At 45.7% G+C, this 22,787-nt stretch overlaps 1 protein-coding gene across 1 annotated transcript in view; it reads left to right on the top strand.

The window, feature by feature from the left end:
* The window catches only part of LOC109904826 (serine/threonine-protein kinase PAK 1), a 69,532-nt gene that overhangs the window by 39,321 nt on the left and 7,424 nt on the right, over positions 1 to 22,787 (top strand). Inside the window, exon 7 of the mRNA XM_031790721.1 lies at positions 1,287 to 1,399. Within this exon, the coding sequence (XP_031646581.1) occupies positions 1,287 to 1,399 (113 nt within the window). The remainder of the gene's footprint in view (positions 1 to 1,286; positions 1,400 to 22,787) is intronic.

Raw genomic sequence — 22,787 nt, 5'->3', positions numbered from 1 at the left:
TAACACACACAGGTATTCTGAAAGTTGCATTAGAAGTGAACTGAGCTGGCTGCTGGTTTCAGATCCCAGGTACCATCTCCTGTCATTGTGCACTAAGGTACTCTGTATTGATGAATGGTGTGTATACTCTGTAATCAATCAAATGTATTTATAAAGCCCTTTTTAGGCGATGTCACAAATCAGGCGATGTCACAAAGTGTTGAGAAACTCAGCCTAAAACCCCAAACAGCAAGACATGCAGACACAAATCCATTGGGGGAGTTGTGTGTGTGTGTGTGTGTGTGTGTGTGTGTGTGTATAACTAGTTCAACTATATCATCCTGTGATGCTCCATGCCTCAGAAGTACTCAGGTCTCCCTCTACTGGTAAGAAACAATACTGTCACTCAGACATATCTTCCCGCCCTCCTGTCCAACCCTAGCATTTGATTGGTCCTCTTCTCTCTCTACCATCCAATCTCCTGGAGTTACCGAGTGATTCTGTGAAATTGAGCGTCTGACAGTCTCCCCTCCTCCTGTGGACTCAACAAGAGATTCTGTCTGTTACTGTCTCTCTGTCTCTCTCTCTCTCTCTCTCTCTGTCTCTCTCTCTGTCTCGCTCTCGCTCTCTCTCTCTCCCCGTCTGTCTGAATCTGACCAGCATGTCTTTGACCTGACCCTGACAGCCGTAGTTTTAAAGTGAAGTCTCTGAGAGTCTTTGTACTGTAGTGTTCCTACTTCTCTCTCTCGCTGTCTCTCGCTGTCTCTCTCTGTATCTCTCTCTCTCGCTGTCTCTGTCTCTCTGTCTCTCTGTCTCTCTCTCTCTCTCTCTCTCTCTCTCTCTCTCTCTCTCTCTCTCTCTCGCTGTATCTCTCTGTATCTCTCTCTGTCTCTCTCTCTCTCTGTATCGCTCTCTCTCTCTCTGTGTATCTCTCTCTCTCTCTCTGTATCTCTATCTCTCTCGCTGTCTCTCTCTGTATCTCTCGCTCTCTCTCTCTCTCTCTGTCTCTGTGTGTGTGTTTAATTTATTAACCTCACTTCTCTCTCCCTCCTCTCAGGGAGTATAGTCAGTGTGGGAGACCCCAAGAAGAAATACACGCGCTTCGAGAAGATTGGACAAGGGTGAGTCTACACTACACACACATATATATATATATACACACACACACACACACACACACACACACTACACAAACACTTCTTCACTTTGAAATGAAAGAAGTCTCTCTCTCCCCTCCTGTGTTTCCTCCCTCCTCTAGTGCGTCAGGTACGGTATATACAGCCATAGACATCGCTACAGGCCAGGAGGTGGCCATTAAACAGATGAACCTGCAGCAGCAGCCCAAGAAGGAGCTCATCATCAATGAGATCCTGGTCATGAGGGAAAACAAGAACCCCAACATAGTCAACTACCTGGACAGGTGAGACACACACCAACATCGTTTACTAGACAGGTGAGACACACACACCAACATCGTTTACTAGACAGGTGAGACACACACCACACACACACACACACACCAACATCGTTTACTAGACAGGTGAGACGCACACACACACACCAACATTGTTTACTAGACAGGTGAGACACACACACCAACATCGTTTACTAGACAGGTGAGACACACACACACACCAACATCATTTACTAGACAGGTGAGACACACACACACACACCAACATTGTTTACTAGACAGGTGAGACACACACACCAACATCGTTTACTAGACAGGTGAGACACACATACACACACCAACATCGTTTACTAGACAGGTGAGACACACATACACACACCAACATCGTTTACTAGACAGGTGAGACACACACACACACACACCAACATTGTTTACTAGACAGGTGAGACACACACACACACACACACACACACACCAACATCGTTTACTAGACAGGTGAGACACACACACACACACACCAACATGTTTACTAGACAGGTGAGACACACACACACACACACACCAACATTGTTTACTAGACAGGTGAGACACACACACACACACCAACATTGTTTACTAGACAGGTGAGACACACACACACACACACCAACATTGTTTACTAGACAGGTGAGACACACACACACACACACACACACACACACACACCAACATCGTTTACTAGACAGGTGAGACACACACACACACACACCAACATCGTTTACTAGACAGGTGAGACACACACACGCACACACACACACACCAACATCGTTTACTAGACAGGTGAGACACACACACACACACACACACCAACATCGTTTACTACACAGGTGAGACACACACACACACACACCAACATTGTTTACTAGACAGGTGAGACACACACACACACACACCAACATTGTTTACTAGACAGGTGAGACACACACACACACACCAACATTGTTTACTAGACAGGTGAGACACACACACACACCAACATTGTTTACTAGACAGGTGAGACACGCACACACAAACCAACATCGTTTACTAGACAGGTGAGACACACACACACACACCAACATCGTTTACTAGACAGGTGAGACACACACACACACACACACCAACATTGTTTACTAGACAGGTGAGACACGCACACACACACCAACATTGTTTACTAGACAGGTGAGACACACACACACACACACACCAACATCGTTTACTAGACAGGTGAGACACGCACACACAAACCAACATCGTTTACTAGACAGGTGAGACACACACACACACACACACCAACATTGTTTACTAGACAGGTGAGACACACACACACACATACACACCAACATTGTTTACTAGACAGGTGAGACACAGACACACACACCAACATTGTTTACTAGACAGGTGAGACACACACACACACACACCAACATCGTTTACTAGACAGGTGAGACACGCACACACAAACCAACATCGTTTACTAGACAGGTGAGACACACACACACACACCAACATCGTTTACTAGACAGGTGAGACACACACACCAACATCGTTTACTAGACAGGTGAGACACACACACACACACACACACCAACATCGTTTACTAGACAGGTGAGACACACACACACACACACACACACACACACACACACACACACACACACACACACACACACACCAACATCGTTTACTAGACAGGTGAGACACACACACACACACCAACATCGTTTACTAGACAGGTGAGACACACACACACACCATCGTTTACTAGACAGGTGAGACACACACACACACCAACATCGTTTACTAGACAGGTGAGACACACACACACACACACACCAACATTGTTTACTAGACAGGTGAGACACACACACACACACACCAACATTGTTTACTAGACAGGTGAGACACACACACACACACACACCAACATCGTTTACTAGACAGGTGAGACACACACACACACCAACATTGTTTACTAGACAGGTGAGACACACACACACACACCAACATTGTTTACTAGACAGGTGAGACAAACACATACACACACCAACATTGTTTACTAGACAGGTGAGACACACACATACACACACCAACATCGTTTACTAGACAGGTGAGACACACACATACACACACCAACATCGTTTACTAGACAGGTGAGACACACACACACACACCAACATTGTTTACTAGACAGGTGAGACACCACACACACACACACCAACATTGTTTACTAGACAGGTGAGACACAGACACACACACCAACATCGTTTACTAGACAGGTGAGACACACACACACACACACACCAACATTGTTTACTAGACAGGTGAGACACGCACACACACACCAACATTGTTTACTAGACAGGTGAGACACAGACACACACACCAACATTGTTTACTAGACAGGTGAGACACACACACACACACACACACACACACACACCAACATCGTTTACTAGACAGGTGAGACGCACACACACACACCAACATTGATTACTAGACAGGTGAGACACACACACACACCAACATCGTTTACTAGACAGGTGAGACACACACACACACACACACACCAACATTGTTTACTAGACAGGTGAGACACACACACACACCAACATCGTTTACTAGACAGGTGAGACACACACACACACCAACATCGTTTACTAGACAGGTGAGACACACACACACACACACCAACATCATTTACTAGACAGGTGAGACACACACACACACACACACACACACACACCAACATCGTTTACTAGACAGGTGAGACACACACACCAACATTGTTTACTAGACAGGTGAGACACACACACACACCAACATCGTTTACTAGACAGGTGAGACACACACACACACACCAACATCGTTTACTAGACAGGTGAGACACACACGCGCACACACACACACACACACGCACACCAACATCGTTTACTAGACAGGTGAGACACACACACACACACACACACACACACACACACACACACACACACACACCACACACACACACCAACATCGTTTACTAGACAGGTGAGACACACACACACACACACCAACATCGTTTACTAGACAGGTGAGACACACACACGCACACACACACACACCAACATCGTTTACTAGACAGGTGAGACACACACACACACACACACACCAACATCGTTTACTACACAGGTGAGACACACACACACACACACACCAACATTGTTTACTAGACAGGTGAGACACACACACACACACACCAACATTGTTTACTAGACAGGTGAGACACACACACACACACCAACATTGTTTACTAGACAGGTGAGACACACACACACACCAACATTGTTTACTAGACAGGTGAGACACGCACACACAAACCAACATCGTTTACTAGACAGGTGAGACACACACACACACACCAACATCGTTTACTAGACAGGTGAGACACACACACACACACACCAACATTGTTTACTAGACAGGTGAGACACGCACACACACACCAACATTGTTTACTAGACAGGTGAGACACACACACACACACACACCAACATCGTTTACTAGACAGGTGAGACACGCACACACAAACCAACATCGTTTACTAGACAGGTGAGACACACACACACACACACACACACACCAACATTGTTTACTAGACAGGTGAGACACACACACACACACATACACACCAACATTGTTTACTAGACAGGTGAGACACAGACACACACACCAACATTGTTTACTAGACAGGTGAGACACAAACACACACACCAACATCGTTTACTAGACAGGTGAGACACGCACACACAAACCAACATCGTTTACTAGACAGGTGAGACACACACACACACACCAACATCGTTTACTAGACAGGTGAGACACACACACCAACATCGTTTACTAGACAGGTGAGACACACACACACACACACACACCAACATCGTTTACTAGACAGGTGAGACACACACACACACACACACACACACACACACACACACACAACACACACACCAACATCGTTTACTAGACAGGTGAGACACACACACACACACCAACATCGTTTACTAGACAGGTGAGACACACACACACACCAACATCGTTTACTAGACAGGTGAGACACACACACACACACACACACCAACATTGTTTACTAGACAGGTGAGACACACACACACACACACACACCAACATTGTTTACTAGACAGGTGAGACACACACACACACACACACCAACATCGTTTACTAGACAGGTGAGACACACACACACACACACACACCAACATTGTTTACTAGACAGGTGAGACACACACACACACACACCAACATTGTTTACTAGACAGGTGAGACAAACACATACACACACCAACATCGTTTACTAGACAGGTGAGACACACACACACACCAACATTGTTTACTAGACAGGTGAGACACACACACACACACACACCAACATTGTTTACTAGACAGGTGAGACACAGACACACACACCAACATCGTTTACTAGACAGGTGAGACACACACACACACACACACCAACATTGTTTACTAGACAGGTGAGACACACACACACACCAACATCGTTTACTAGACAGGTGAGACACACACACACACCAACATCGTTTACTAGACAGGTGAGACACACACACACACACACACCAACATCATTTACTAGACAGGTGAGACACACACACACACACACACACACCAACATTGTTTACTAGACAGGTGAGACACACACACCAACATCGTTTACTAGACAGGTGAGACACACAGACACACAAACATTGTTTACTAGACAGGTGAGACACACACACACACACACACACACCAACATCGTTTACTAGACAGGTGAGACACACACACCAACATTGTTTACTAGACAGGTGAGACACACACACACACCAACATTGTTTACTAGACAGGTGAGACACACACACACACCAACATCGTTTACTAGACAGGTGAGACACACACACACACACCAACATCGTTTACTAGACAGGTGAGACACACACGCGCACACACACACACACACACACACGCACACCAACATCGTTTACTAGACAGGTGAGACACACACACACACACACACACACACACACACACCAACATCGTTTACTAGACAGGTGAGACACACACACACACACACCAACATCGTTTACTAGACAGGTGAGACACACACACGCACACACACACACACCAACATCGTTTACTAGACAGGTGAGACACACACACACACACACACACCAACATCGTTTACTACACAGGTGAGACACACACACACACACACCAACATTGTTTACTAGACAGGTGAGACACACACACACACACACACACCAACATTGTTTACTAGACAGGTGAGACACACACACACACACCAACATTGTTTACTAGACAGGTGAGACACACACACACACCAACATTGTTTACTAGACAGGTGAGACACGCACACACAAACCAACATCGTTTACTAGACAGGTGAGACACACACACACACACCAACATCGTTTACTAGACAGGTGAGACACACACACACACACACCAACATTGTTTACTAGACAGGTGAGACACGCACACACACACCAACATTGTTTACTAGACAGGTGAGACACACACACACACACACACACACCAACCATCGTTTACTAGACAGGTGAGACACGCACACACAAACCAACATCGTTTACTAGACAGGTGAGACACACACACACACACACACCAACATTGTTTACTAGACAGGTGAGACACACACACACACATACACACCAACATTGTTTACTAGACAGGTGAGACACAGACACACACACCAACATTGTTTACTAGACAGGTGAGACACACACACACACACCAACATCGTTTACTAGACAGGTGAGACACGCACACACAAACCAACATCGTTTACTAGACAGGTGAGACACACACACACACACCAACATCGTTTACTAGACAGGTGAGACACACACACCAACATCGTTTACTAGACAGGTGAGACACACAAACACACACACACACCAACATCGTTTACTAGACAGGTGAGACACACACACACACACACACACACACACACACACACCAACATCGTTTACTAGACAGGTGAGACACACACACACACACCAACATCGTTTACTAGACAGGTGAGACACACACACACACACCAACATCGTTTACTAGACAGGTGAGACACACACACACACCAACATCGTTTACTAGACAGGTGAGACACACACACACACCAACATTGTTTACTAGACAGGTGAGACACACACACACACACACACCAACATCGTTTACTAGACAGGTGAGACACACACACACACACACACACCAACATTGTTTACTAGACAGGTGAGACACACACACACACACCAACATTGTTTAGTAGACAGGTGAGACAAACACATACACACACCAACATTGTTTACTAGACAGGTGAGACACACACATACACACACCAACATCGTTTACTAGACAGGTGAGACACACACACACACACACACACACACACACACACACCAACATCGTTTACTAGACAGGTGAGACACACACACACACACACACACCAACATTGTTTACTAGACAGGTGAGACACACACACACACACCAACATTGTTTACTAGACAGGTGAGACACACACACACACACACCAACATTGTTTACTAGACAGGTGAGACAAACACATACACACACCAACATCGTTTACTAGACAGGTGAGACACACACATACACACACCAACATCGTTTACTAGACAGGTGAGACACACACATACACACACCAACATCGTTTACTAGACAGGTGAGACACACACATACACACACCAACATCGTTTACTAGACAGGTGAGACACACACATACACACACCAACATCGTTTACTAGACAGGTGAGACACACACACACACACCAACATTGTTTACTAGACAGGTGAGACACACACACACACACACACCAACATTGTTTACTAGACAGGTGAGACACAGACACACACACCAACATCGTTTACTAGACAGGTGAGACACACACACACACACACACACACCAACATTGTTTACTAGACAGGTGAGACACACACACACACACACACCAACATTGTTTACTAGACAGGTGAGACACAGACACACACACCAACATCGTTTACTAGACAGGTGAGACACACACACACACACACACCAACATTGTTTACTAGACAGGTGAGACACACACACACACCAACATCGTTTACTAGACAGGTGAGACACACACACACACCAACATCGTTTACTAGACAGGTGAGACACACACACACACACACACCAACATCATTTACTAGACAGGTGAGACACACACACACACACACACCAACATTGTTTACTAGACAGGTGAGACACACACACCAACATCGTTTACTAGACAGGTGAGACACACAGACACACAAACATTGTTTACTAGACAGGTGAGACACACACACACACACACCAACATCGTTTACTAGACAGGTGAGACACACACCACAACATTGTTTACTAGACAGGTGAGACACACACACACACCAACATTGTTTACTAGACAGGTGAGACACACACACACACCAACATCGTTTACTAGACAGGTGAGACACACACACACACACCAACATCGTTTACTAGACAGGTGAGACACACACGCGCACACACACACACACACACACACGCACACCAACATCGTTTACTAGACAGGTGAGACACACACACACACACACACACACACACACACACCAACATCGTTTACTAGACAGGTGAGACACACACACACACACACCAACATCGTTTACTAGACAGGTGAGACACACACACGCACACACACACACACCAACATCGTTTACTAGACAGGTGAGACACACACACACACACACACACCAACATCGTTTACTACACAGGTGAGACACACACACACACACACACCAACATTGTTTACTAGACAGGTGAGACACACACACACACACACACCAACATTGTTTACTAGACAGGTGAGACACACACACACACACCAACATTGTTTACTAGACAGGTGAGACACACACACACACCAACATTGTTTACTAGACAGGTGAGACACGCACACACAAACCAACATCGTTTACTAGACAGGTGAGACACACACACACACACCAACATCGTTTACTAGACAGGTGAGACACACACACACACACACCAACATCGTTTACTAGACAGGTGAGACACACACACGCACACACACACACACCAACATCGTTTACTAGACAGGTGACACACACACACACACACACACACCAACATCGTTTACTACACAGGTGAGACACACACACACACACACACCAACATTGTTTACTAGACAGGTGAGACACACACACACACACACACCAACATTGTTTACTAGACAGGTGAGACACACACACACACACCAACATTGTTTACTAGACAGGTGAGACACACACACACACCAACATTGTTTACTAGACAGGTGAGACACGCACACACAAACCAACATCGTTTACTAGACAGGTGAGACACACACACACACACCAACATCGTTTACTAGACAGGTGAGACACACACACACACACACCAACATTGTTTACTAGACAGGTGAGACACGCACACACACACCAACATTGTTTACTAGACAGGTGAGACACACACACACACACACACACCAACATCGTTTACTAGACAGGTGAGACACGCACACACAAACCAACATCGTTTACTAGACAGGTGAGACACACACACACACACACACACCAACATTGTTTACTAGACAGGTGAGACACACACACACACATACACACCAACATTGTTTACTAGACAGGTGAGACACAGACACACACACCAACATTGTTTACTAGACAGGTGAGACACACACACACACACCAACATCGTTTACTAGACAGGTGAGACACGCACACACAAACCAACATCGTTTACTAGACAGGTGAGACACACACACACACACCAACATCGTTTACTAGACAGGTGAGACACACACACCAACATCGTTTACTAGACAGGTGAGACACACAAACACACACACACACCAACATCGTTTACTAGACAGGTGAGACACACACACACACACACACACACACACACCAACATCGTTTACTAGACAGGTGAGACACACACACACACACCAACATCGTTTACTAGACAGGTGAGACACACACACACACACCAACATCGTTTACTAGACAGGTGAGACACACACACACACCAACATCGTTTACTAGACAGGTGAGACACACACACACACCAACATTGTTTACTAGACAGGTGAGACACACACACACACACACACACCAACATCGTTTACTAGACAGGTGAGACACACACACACACACACACACCAACATTGTTTACTAGACAGGTGAGACACACACACACACACCAACATTGTTTAGTAGACAGGTGAGACAAACACATACACACACCAACATTGTTTACTAGACAGGTGAGACACACACATACACACACCAACATCGTTTACTAGACAGGTGAGACACACACACACACACACACACACACACACACACACACACACACACCAACATCGTTTACTAGACAGGTGAGACACACACACACACACACACACCAACATTGTTTACTAGACAGGTGAGACACACACACACACACCAACATTGTTTACTAGACAGGTGAGACACACACACACACACACCAACATTGTTTACTAGACAGGTGAGACAAACACATACACACACCAACATCGTTTACTAGACAGGTGAGACACACACATACACACACCAACATCGTTTACTAGACAGGTGAGACACACACATACACACACCAACATCGTTTACTAGACAGGTGAGACACACACACACACACCAACATTGTTTACTAGACAGGTGAGACACACACACACACACACACCAACATTGTTTACTAGACAGGTGAGACACAGACACACACACCAACATCGTTTACTAGACAGGTGAGACACACACACACACACACACCAACATTGTTTACTAGACAGGTGAGACACACACACACACCAACATCGTTTACTAGACAGGTGAGACACACACACACACCAACATCGTTTACTAGACAGGTGAGACACACACACACACACACACCAACATCATTTACTAGACAGGTGAGACACACACACACACACACACACACCAACATTGTTTACTAGACAGGTGAGACACACACACCAACATCGTTTACTAGACAGGTGAGACACACAGACACACAAACATTGTTTACTAGACAGGTGAGACACACACACACACACACACACACCAACATCGTTTACTAGACAGGTGAGACACACACACCAACATTGTTTACTAGACAGGTGAGACACACACACACACCAACATTGTTTACTAGACAGGTGAGACACACACACACACCAACATCGTTTACTAGACAGGTGAGACACACACACACACACCAACATCGTTTACTAGACAGGTGAGACACACACGCGCACACACACACACACACACACACGCACACCAACATCGTTTACTAGACAGGTGAGACACACACACACACACACACACACACACACACACACACCAACATCGTTTACTAGACAGGTGAGACACACACACACACACACCAACATCGTTTACTAGACAGGTGAGACACACACACGCACACACACACACACCAACATCGTTTACTAGACAGGTGAGACACACACACACACACACACACCAACATCGTTTACTACACAGGTGAGACACACACACACACACACACACCAACATTGTTTACTAGACAGGTGAGACACACACACACACACACACCAACATTGTTTACTAGACAGGTGAGACACACACACACACACCAACATTGTTTACTAGACAGGTGAGACACACACACACACACCAACATTGTTTACTAGACAGGTGAGACACACACACACACACCAACATTGTTTACTAGACAGGTGAGACACGCACACACAAACCAACATCGTTTACTAGACAGGTGAGACACACACACACACACACACCAACATCGTTTACTAGACAGGTGAGACACACACACACACACACCAACATTGTTTACTAGACAGGTGAGACACGCACACACACACCAACATTGTTTACTAGACAGGTGAGACACACACACACACACACACACCAACATCGTTTACTAGACAGGTGAGACACGCACACACAAACCAACATCGTTTACTAGACAGGTGAGACACACACACACACACACACCAACATTGTTTACTAGACAGGTGAGACACACACACACACATACACACCAACATTGTTTACTAGACAGGTGAGACACAGACACACACACCAACATTGTTTACTAGACAGGTGAGACACACACACACACACCAACATCGTTTACTAGACAGGTGAGACACGCACACACAAACCAACATCGTTTACTAGACAGGTGAGACACACACACACACACCAACATCGTTTACTAGACAGGTGAGACACACACACCAACATCGTTTACTAGACAGGTGAGACACACACACACACACACACACCAACATCGTTTACTAGACAGGTGAGACACACACACACACACACACACACACACCAACATCGTTTACTAGACAGGTGAGACACACACACACACACCAACATCGTTTACTAGACAGGTGAGACACACACACACACACCAACATCGTTTACTAGACAGGTGAGACACACACACACACCAACATCGTTTACTAGACAGGTGAGACACACACACACACCAACATTGTTTACTAGACAGGTGAGACACACACACACACACACACCAACATCGTTTACTAGACAGGTGAGACACACACACACACACACACACCAACATTGTTTACTAGACAGGTGAGACACACACACACACACCAACATTGTTTAGTAGACAGGTGAGACAAACACATACACACACCAACATTGTTTACTAGACAGGTGAGACACACACATACACACACCAACATCGTTTACTAGACAGGTGAGACACACACACACACACACACACACACACACACACACACCAACATCGTTTACTAGACAGGTGAGACACACACACACACACACACACCAACATTGTTTACTAGACAGGTGAGACACACACACACACACCAACATTGTTTACTAGACAGGTGAGACAAACACATACACACACCAACATTGTTTACTAGACAGGTGAGACACACACATACACACACCAACATCGTTTACTAGACAGGTGAGACACACACATACACACACCAACATCGTTTACTAGACAGGTGAGACACACACACACACACCAACATTGTTTACTAGACAGGTGAGACACACACACACACACACACCAACATTGTTTACTAGACAGGTGAGACACAGACACACACACCAACATCGTTTACTAGACAGGTGAGACACACACACACACACACACACACCAACATTGTTTACTAGACAGGTGAGACACACACGCACACCAACATCGTTTACTAGACAGGTGAGACACACACACACACCAACATCGTTTACTAGACAGGTGAGACACACACACACACACACACACACACACCAACATCGTTTACTAGACAGTTGAGACACACACACCAACATTGTTTACTAGACAGGTGAGACACACACACACACCAACATCGTTTACTAGACAGGTGAGACACACACACACACACCAACATCGTTTACTAGACAGGTGAGACACACACGCGCACACACACACACACACACGCACACCAACATCGTTTACTAGACAGGTGAGACACACACACACACACACACACACACACACACACACACACACACACCAACATCGTTTACTAGACAGGTGAGACACACACACACACACCAACATCGTTTACTAGACAGGTGAGACACACACACACACACCAACATTGTTTACTAGACAGGTGAGACACACACACACACACACACCAACATTGTTTACTAGACAGGTGAGACACAGACACACACACCAACATCGTTTACTAGACAGGTGAGACACACACACACACACACACCAACATTGTTTACTAGACAGGTGAGACACACACACACACCAACATCGTTTACTAGACAGGTGAGACACACACACACACCAACATCGTTTACTAGACAGGTGAGACACACACACACACACACACCAACATCATTTACTAGACAGGTGAGACACACACACACACACACACACACCAACATTGTTTACTAGACAGGTGAGACACACACACCAACATCGTTTACTAGACAGGTGAGACACACAGACACACAAACATTGTTTACTAGACAGGTGAGACACACACACACACACACACACACCAACATCGTTTACTAGACAGGTGAGACACACACACCAACATTGTTTACTAGACAGGTGAGACACACACACACACACCAACATTGTTTACTAGACAGGTGAGACACACACACACACCAACATCGTTTACTAGACAGGTGAGACACACACACACACACCAACATCGTTTACTAGACAGGTGAGACACACACGCGCACACACACACACACACACACACGCACACCAACATCGTTTACTAGACAGGTGAGACACACACACACACACACACACACACACACACACACCAACATCGTTTACTAGACAGGTGAGACACACACACACACACACCAACATCGTTTACTAGACAGGTGAGACACACACACGCACACACACACACACCAACATCGTTTACTAGACAGGTGAGACACACACACACACACACACACCAACATCGTTTACTACACAGGTGAGACACACACACACACACACACACCAACATTGTTTACTAGACAGGTGAGACACACACACACACACACACCAACATTGTTTACTAGACAGGTGAGACACACACACACACACCAACATTGTTTACTAGACAGGTGAGACACACACACACACACCAACATTGTTTACTAGACAGGTGAGACACGCACACACAAACCAACATCGTTTACTAGACAGGTGAGACACACACACACACACCAACATCGTTTACTAGACAGGTGAGACACACACACACACACACCAACATTGTTTACTAGACAGGTGAGACACGCACACACACACCAACATTGTTTACTAGACAGGTGAGACACACACACACACACACACACACCAACATCGTTTACTAGACAGGTGAGACACGCACACACAAACCAACATCGTTTACTAGACAGGTGAGACACACACACACACACACACCAACATTGTTTACTAGACAGGTGAGACACACACACACACATACACACCAACATTGTTTACTAGACAGGTGAGACACAGACACACACACCAACATTGTTTACTAGACAGGTGAGACACACACACACACACCAACATCGTTTACTAGACAGGTGAGACACGCACACACAAACCAACATCGTTTACTAGACAGGTGAGACACACACACACACACCAACATCGTTTACTAGACAGGTGAGACACACACACCAACATCGTTTACTAGACAGGTGAGACACACACACACACACACACACCAACATCGTTTACTAGACAGGTGAGACACACACACACACACACACACACACACCAACATCGTTTACTAGACAGGTGAGACACACACACACACACCAACATCGTTTACTAGACAGGTGAGACACACACACACACACCAACATCGTTTACTAGACAGGTGAGACACACACACACACCAACATCGTTTACTAGACAGGTGAGACACACACACACACCAACATTGTTTACTAGACAGGTGAGACACACACACACACACACACCAACATCGTTTACTAGACAGGTGAGACACACACACACACACACACACCAACATTGTTTACTAGACAGGTGAGACACACACACACACACCAACATTGTTTAGTAGACAGGTGAGACAAACACATACACACACCAACATTGTTTACTAGACAGGTGAGACACACACATACACACACCAACATCGTTTACTAGACAGGTGAGACACACACACACACACACACACACACACACACACACACACACCAACATCGTTTACTAGACAGGTGAGACACACACACACACACACACACCAACATTGTTTACTAGACAGGTGAGACACACACACACACACCAACATTGTTTACTAGACAGGTGAGACAAACACATACACACACCAACATTGTTTACTAGACAGGTGAGACACACACATACACACACCAACATCGTTTACTAGACAGGTGAGACACACACATACACACACCAACATCGTTTACTAGACAGGTGAGACACACACACACACACCAACATTGTTTACTAGACAGGTGAGACACACACACACACACACACCAACATTGTTTACTAGACAGGTGAGACACAGACACACACACCAACATCGTTTACTAGACAGGTGAGACACACACACACACACACACACACCAACATTGTTTACTAGACAGGTGAGACACACACGCACACCAACATCGTTTACTAGACAGGTGAGACACACACACACACCAACATCGTTTACTAGACAGGTGAGACACACACACACACACACACACACACACCAACATCGTTTACTAGACAGTTGAGACACACACACCAACATTGTTTACTAGACAGGTGAGACACACACACACACCAACATCGTTTACTAGACAGGTGAGACACACACACACACACACCAACATCGTTTACTAGACAGGTGAGACACACACGCGCACACACACACACACACACGCACACCAACATCGTTTACTAGACAGGTGAGACACACACACACACACACACACACACACACACACACACACACACCAACATCGTTTACTAGACAGGTGAGACACACACACACACACCAACATCGTTTACTAGACAGGTGAGACACACACACGCACACACACACACACACCAACATCGTTTACTAGACAGGTGAGACACACACACACACACACACACCAACATCGTTTACTACACAGGTGAGACACACACACACACACACCAACATTGTTTACTAGACAGGTGAGACACACACACACACACACACCAACATTGTTTACTAGACAGGTGAGACACACACACACACACCAACATTGTTTACTAGACAGGTGAGACACACACACACACCAACATTGTTTACTAGACAGGTGAGACACGCACACACAAACCAACATCGTTTACTAGACAGGTGAGACACGCACACACAAACCAACATCGTTTACTAGACAGGTGAGACACACACACACACACCAACATCGTTTACTAGACAGGTGAGACACACACACCAACATCGTTTACTAGACAGGTGAGACACACACACACACACACACACACCAACATCGTTTACTAGACAGGTGAGACACACACACACACACACACACACACACACACACACACACACACACACACACACACACCAACATCGTTTACTAGACAGGTGAGACACACACACACCAACATCGTTTACTAGACAGGTGAGACACACACACACACACCAACATCGTTTACTAGACAGGTGAGACACACACACACACCAACATCGTTTACTAGACAGGTGAGACACACACACACACACACACACCAACATTGTTTACTAGACAGGTGAGACACACACACACACACACACACCAACATTGTTTACTAGACAGGTGAGACACACACACACACACACACCAACATCGTTTACTAGACAGGTGAGACACACACACACACACACACACCAACATTGTTTACTAGACAGGTGAGACAAACACATACACACACCAACATTGTTTACTAGACAGGTGAGACACACACATACACACACCAACATCGTTTACTAGACAGGTGAGACACACACATACACACACCAACATCGTTTACTAGACAGGTGAGACACACACACACACACCAACATTGTTTACTAGACAGGTGAGACACACACACACACACACACACACCAACATTGTTTACTAGACAGGTGAGACACAGACACACACACCAACATCGTTTACTAGACAGGTGAGACACACACACACACACACACCAACATTGTTTACTAGACAGGTGAGACACACACACACACCAACATCGTTTACTAGACAGGTGAGACACACACACACACCAACATCGTTTACTAGACAGGTGAGACACACACACACACACACACCAACATCATTTACTAGACAGGTGAGACACACACACACACACACACACACCAACATTGTTTACTAGACAGGTGAGACACACACACCAACATCGTTTACTAGACAGGTGAGACACACAGACACACAAACATTGTTTACTAGACAGGTGAGACACACACACACACACACACACACCAACATCGTTTACTAGACAGGTGAGACACACACACACACCAACATTGTTTACTAGACAGGTGAGACACACACACACACACCAACATCGTTTACTAGACAGGTGAGACACACACACACACACACCAACATCGTTTACTAGACAGGTGAGACACACACGCGCACACACACACACACACACACGCACACCAACATCGTTTACTAGACAGGTGAGACACACACACACACACACACACACACACACCAACATCGTTTACTAGACAGGTGAGACACACACACACACACACCAACATCGTTTACTAGACAGGTGAGACACACACACGCACACACACACACACCAACATCGTTTACTAGACAGGTGAGACACACACACACACACACACCAACATTGTTTACTAGACAGGTGAGACACACACACACACACCAACATTGTTTACTAGACAGGTGAGACACACACACACACCAACATTGTTTACTAGACAGGTGAGACACGCACACACAAACCAACATCGTTTACTAGACAGGTGAGACACACACACACACACCAACATCGTTTACTAGACAGGTGAGACACACACACACACACACCAACATTGTTTACTAGACAGGTGAGACACGCACACACACACCAACATTGTTTACTAGACAGGTGAGACACACACACACACACACACACCAACATCGTTTACTAGACAGGTGAGACACGCACACACAAACCAACATCGTTTACTAGACAGGTGAGACACACACACACACACACACCAACATTGTTTACTAGACAGGTGAGACACACACACACACATACACACCAACATTGTTTACTAGACAGGTGAGACACAGACACACACACCAACATTGTTTACTAGACAGGTGAGACACACACACACACACCAACATCGTTTACTAGACAGGTGAGACACGCACACACAAACCAACATCGTTTACTAGACAGGTGAGACACACACACACACACCAACATCGTTTACTAGACAGGTGAGACACACACACCAACATCGTTTACTAGACAGGTGAGACACACACACACACACACACACCAACATCGTTTACTAGACAGGTGAGACACACACACACACACACACACACACACACACACCAACATCGTTTACTAGACAGGTGAGACACACACACACACACCAACATCGTTTACTAGACAGGTGAGACACACACACACACACCAACATCGTTTACTAGACAGGTGAGACACACACACACACCAACATCGTTTACTAGACAGGTGAGACACACACACACACCAACATTGTTTACTAGACAGGTGAGACACACACACACACACACACCAACATCGTTTACTAGACAGGTGAGACACACACACACACACACACACACCAACATTGTTTACTAGACAGGTGAGACACACACACACACACACCAACATTGTTTAGTAGACAGGTGAGACAAACACATACACACACCAACATTGTTTACTAGACAGGTGAGACACACACATACACACACCAACATCGTTTACTAGACAGGTGAGACACACACATACACACACCAACATCGTTTACTAGACAGGTGAGACACACACACACACACACCAACATTGTTTACTAGACAGGTGAGACACACACACACACACACACACACCAACATTGTTTACTAGACAGGTGAGACACAGACACACACACCAACATCGTTTACTAGACAGGTGAGACACACACACACACACACACCAACATTGTTTACTAGACAGGTGAGACACGCACACACACACCAACATTGTTTACTAGACAGGTGAGACACAGACACACACACCAACATTGTTTACTAGACAGGTGAGACACACACACACACACACACACACACACACACACACACACACACACCAACATCGTTTACTAGACAGGTGAGACGCACACACACACACCAACATTGATTACTAGACAGGTGAGACACACACACACACCAACATCGTTTACTAGACAGGTGAGACACACACACACACACACACACCAACATTGTTTACTAGACAGGTGAGACACACACACACACCAACATCGTTTACTAGACAGGTGAGACACACACACACACCAACATCGTTTACTAGACAGGTGAGACACACACACACACACACCAACATCGTTTACTAGACAGGTGAGACACACACACCAACATTGTTTACTAGACAGGTGAGACACACACACACACCAACATCGTTTACTAGACAGGTGAGACACACACACACACACCAACATCGTTTACTAGACAGGTGAGACACACACGCGCGCACACACACACACACACGCACACCAACATCGTTTACTAGACAGGTGAGACACACACACACACACACACACACACACACACACACACACACCGACATCGTTTACTAGACAGGTGAGACACACACACCCACACCAACATCGTTTACTAGACAGGTGAGACACACACACGCACACACACACACACCAACATCGTTTACTACACAGGTGAGACACACACACACACACACCAACATTGTTTACTAGACAGGTGAGAGACACACACACACCAACATTGTTTACTAGACAGGCGAGACACACACACACACACCAACATTGTTTACTAGACAGGTGAGACACACACACACACCAACATTGTTTACTAGACAGGTGAGACACGCACACACAAACCAACATCGTTTACTAGACAGGTGAGACACACACACACACACACCAACATCGTTTACTAGACAGGTGAGACACACACACACACACACCAACATTGTTTACTAGACAGGTGAGACACGCACACACACACCAACATTGTTTACTAGACAGGTGAGACACACACACACACACACACCAACATCGTTTACTAGACAGGTGAGACACGCACACACAAACCAACATCGTTTACTAGACAGGTGAGACACACACACACACACACAAACATTGTTTACTAGACAGGTGAGACACACACACACACATACACACCAACATTGTTTACTAGACAGGTGAGACACAGACACACACACCAACATTGTTTACTAGACAGGTGAGACACACACACACACACACCAACATCGTTTACTAGACAGGTGAGACACGCACACACAAACCAACATCGTTTACTAGACAGGTGAGACACACACACACACACCAACATCGTTTACTAGACAGGTGAGACACACACACCAACATCGTTTACTAGACAGTTGAGACACACACACACACACACACACCAACATCGTTTACTAGACAGGTGAGACACACACACACACACACACACACACACACACACACACACACACACACACCAACATCGTTTACTAGACAGGTGAGACACACACACACACACCAACATCGTTTACTAGACAGGTGAGACACACACACACACACACCAACATCGTTTACTAGACAGGTGAGACACACACACACACACCAACATCGTTTACTAGACAGGTGAGACACACACACACACACACACACACCAACATTGTTTACTAGACAGGTGAGAGACACACACACACACACCAACATCGTTTACTAGACAGGTGAGACACACACACACACACACACCAACATCGTTTACTAGACAGGTGAGACACACACACACACACCAACATTGTTTACTAGACAGGTGAGACAAACACATACACACACCAACATTGTTTACTAGACAGGTGAGACACACACACCAACATTGTTTACTAGACAGGTGAGACACACACACACACCAACATTGTTTACTAGACAGGTGAGACACACACACACACCAACATCGTTTACTAGACAGGTGAGACACACACACCAACATTGTTTACTAGACAGGTGAGACACACACACACACCAACATCGTTTACTAGACAGGTGAGACACACACGCGCACACACACACACACACGCACACCAACATCGTTTACTAGACAGGTGAGACACACACACACACACACACACACACACACACACACACACACACACACACACACACCGACATCGTTTACTAGACAGGTGAGACACACACACCCACACCAACATCGTTTACTAGACAGGTGAGACACACACACACACCAACATCGTTTACTAGACAGGTGAGACACACACACGCACACACACACACACCAACATCGTTTACTAGACAGGTGAGACACACACACACACACACCAACATCGTTTACTACACAGGTGAGACACACACAC

This window comes from Oncorhynchus kisutch, linkage group LG15 (assembly GCF_002021735.2).
Source record: "Oncorhynchus kisutch isolate 150728-3 linkage group LG15, Okis_V2, whole genome shotgun sequence".
Taxonomy (NCBI): Eukaryota; Metazoa; Chordata; class Actinopteri; order Salmoniformes; family Salmonidae; genus Oncorhynchus; species Oncorhynchus kisutch.
This window is presented reverse-complemented; position numbering and strand designations above follow the sequence as displayed.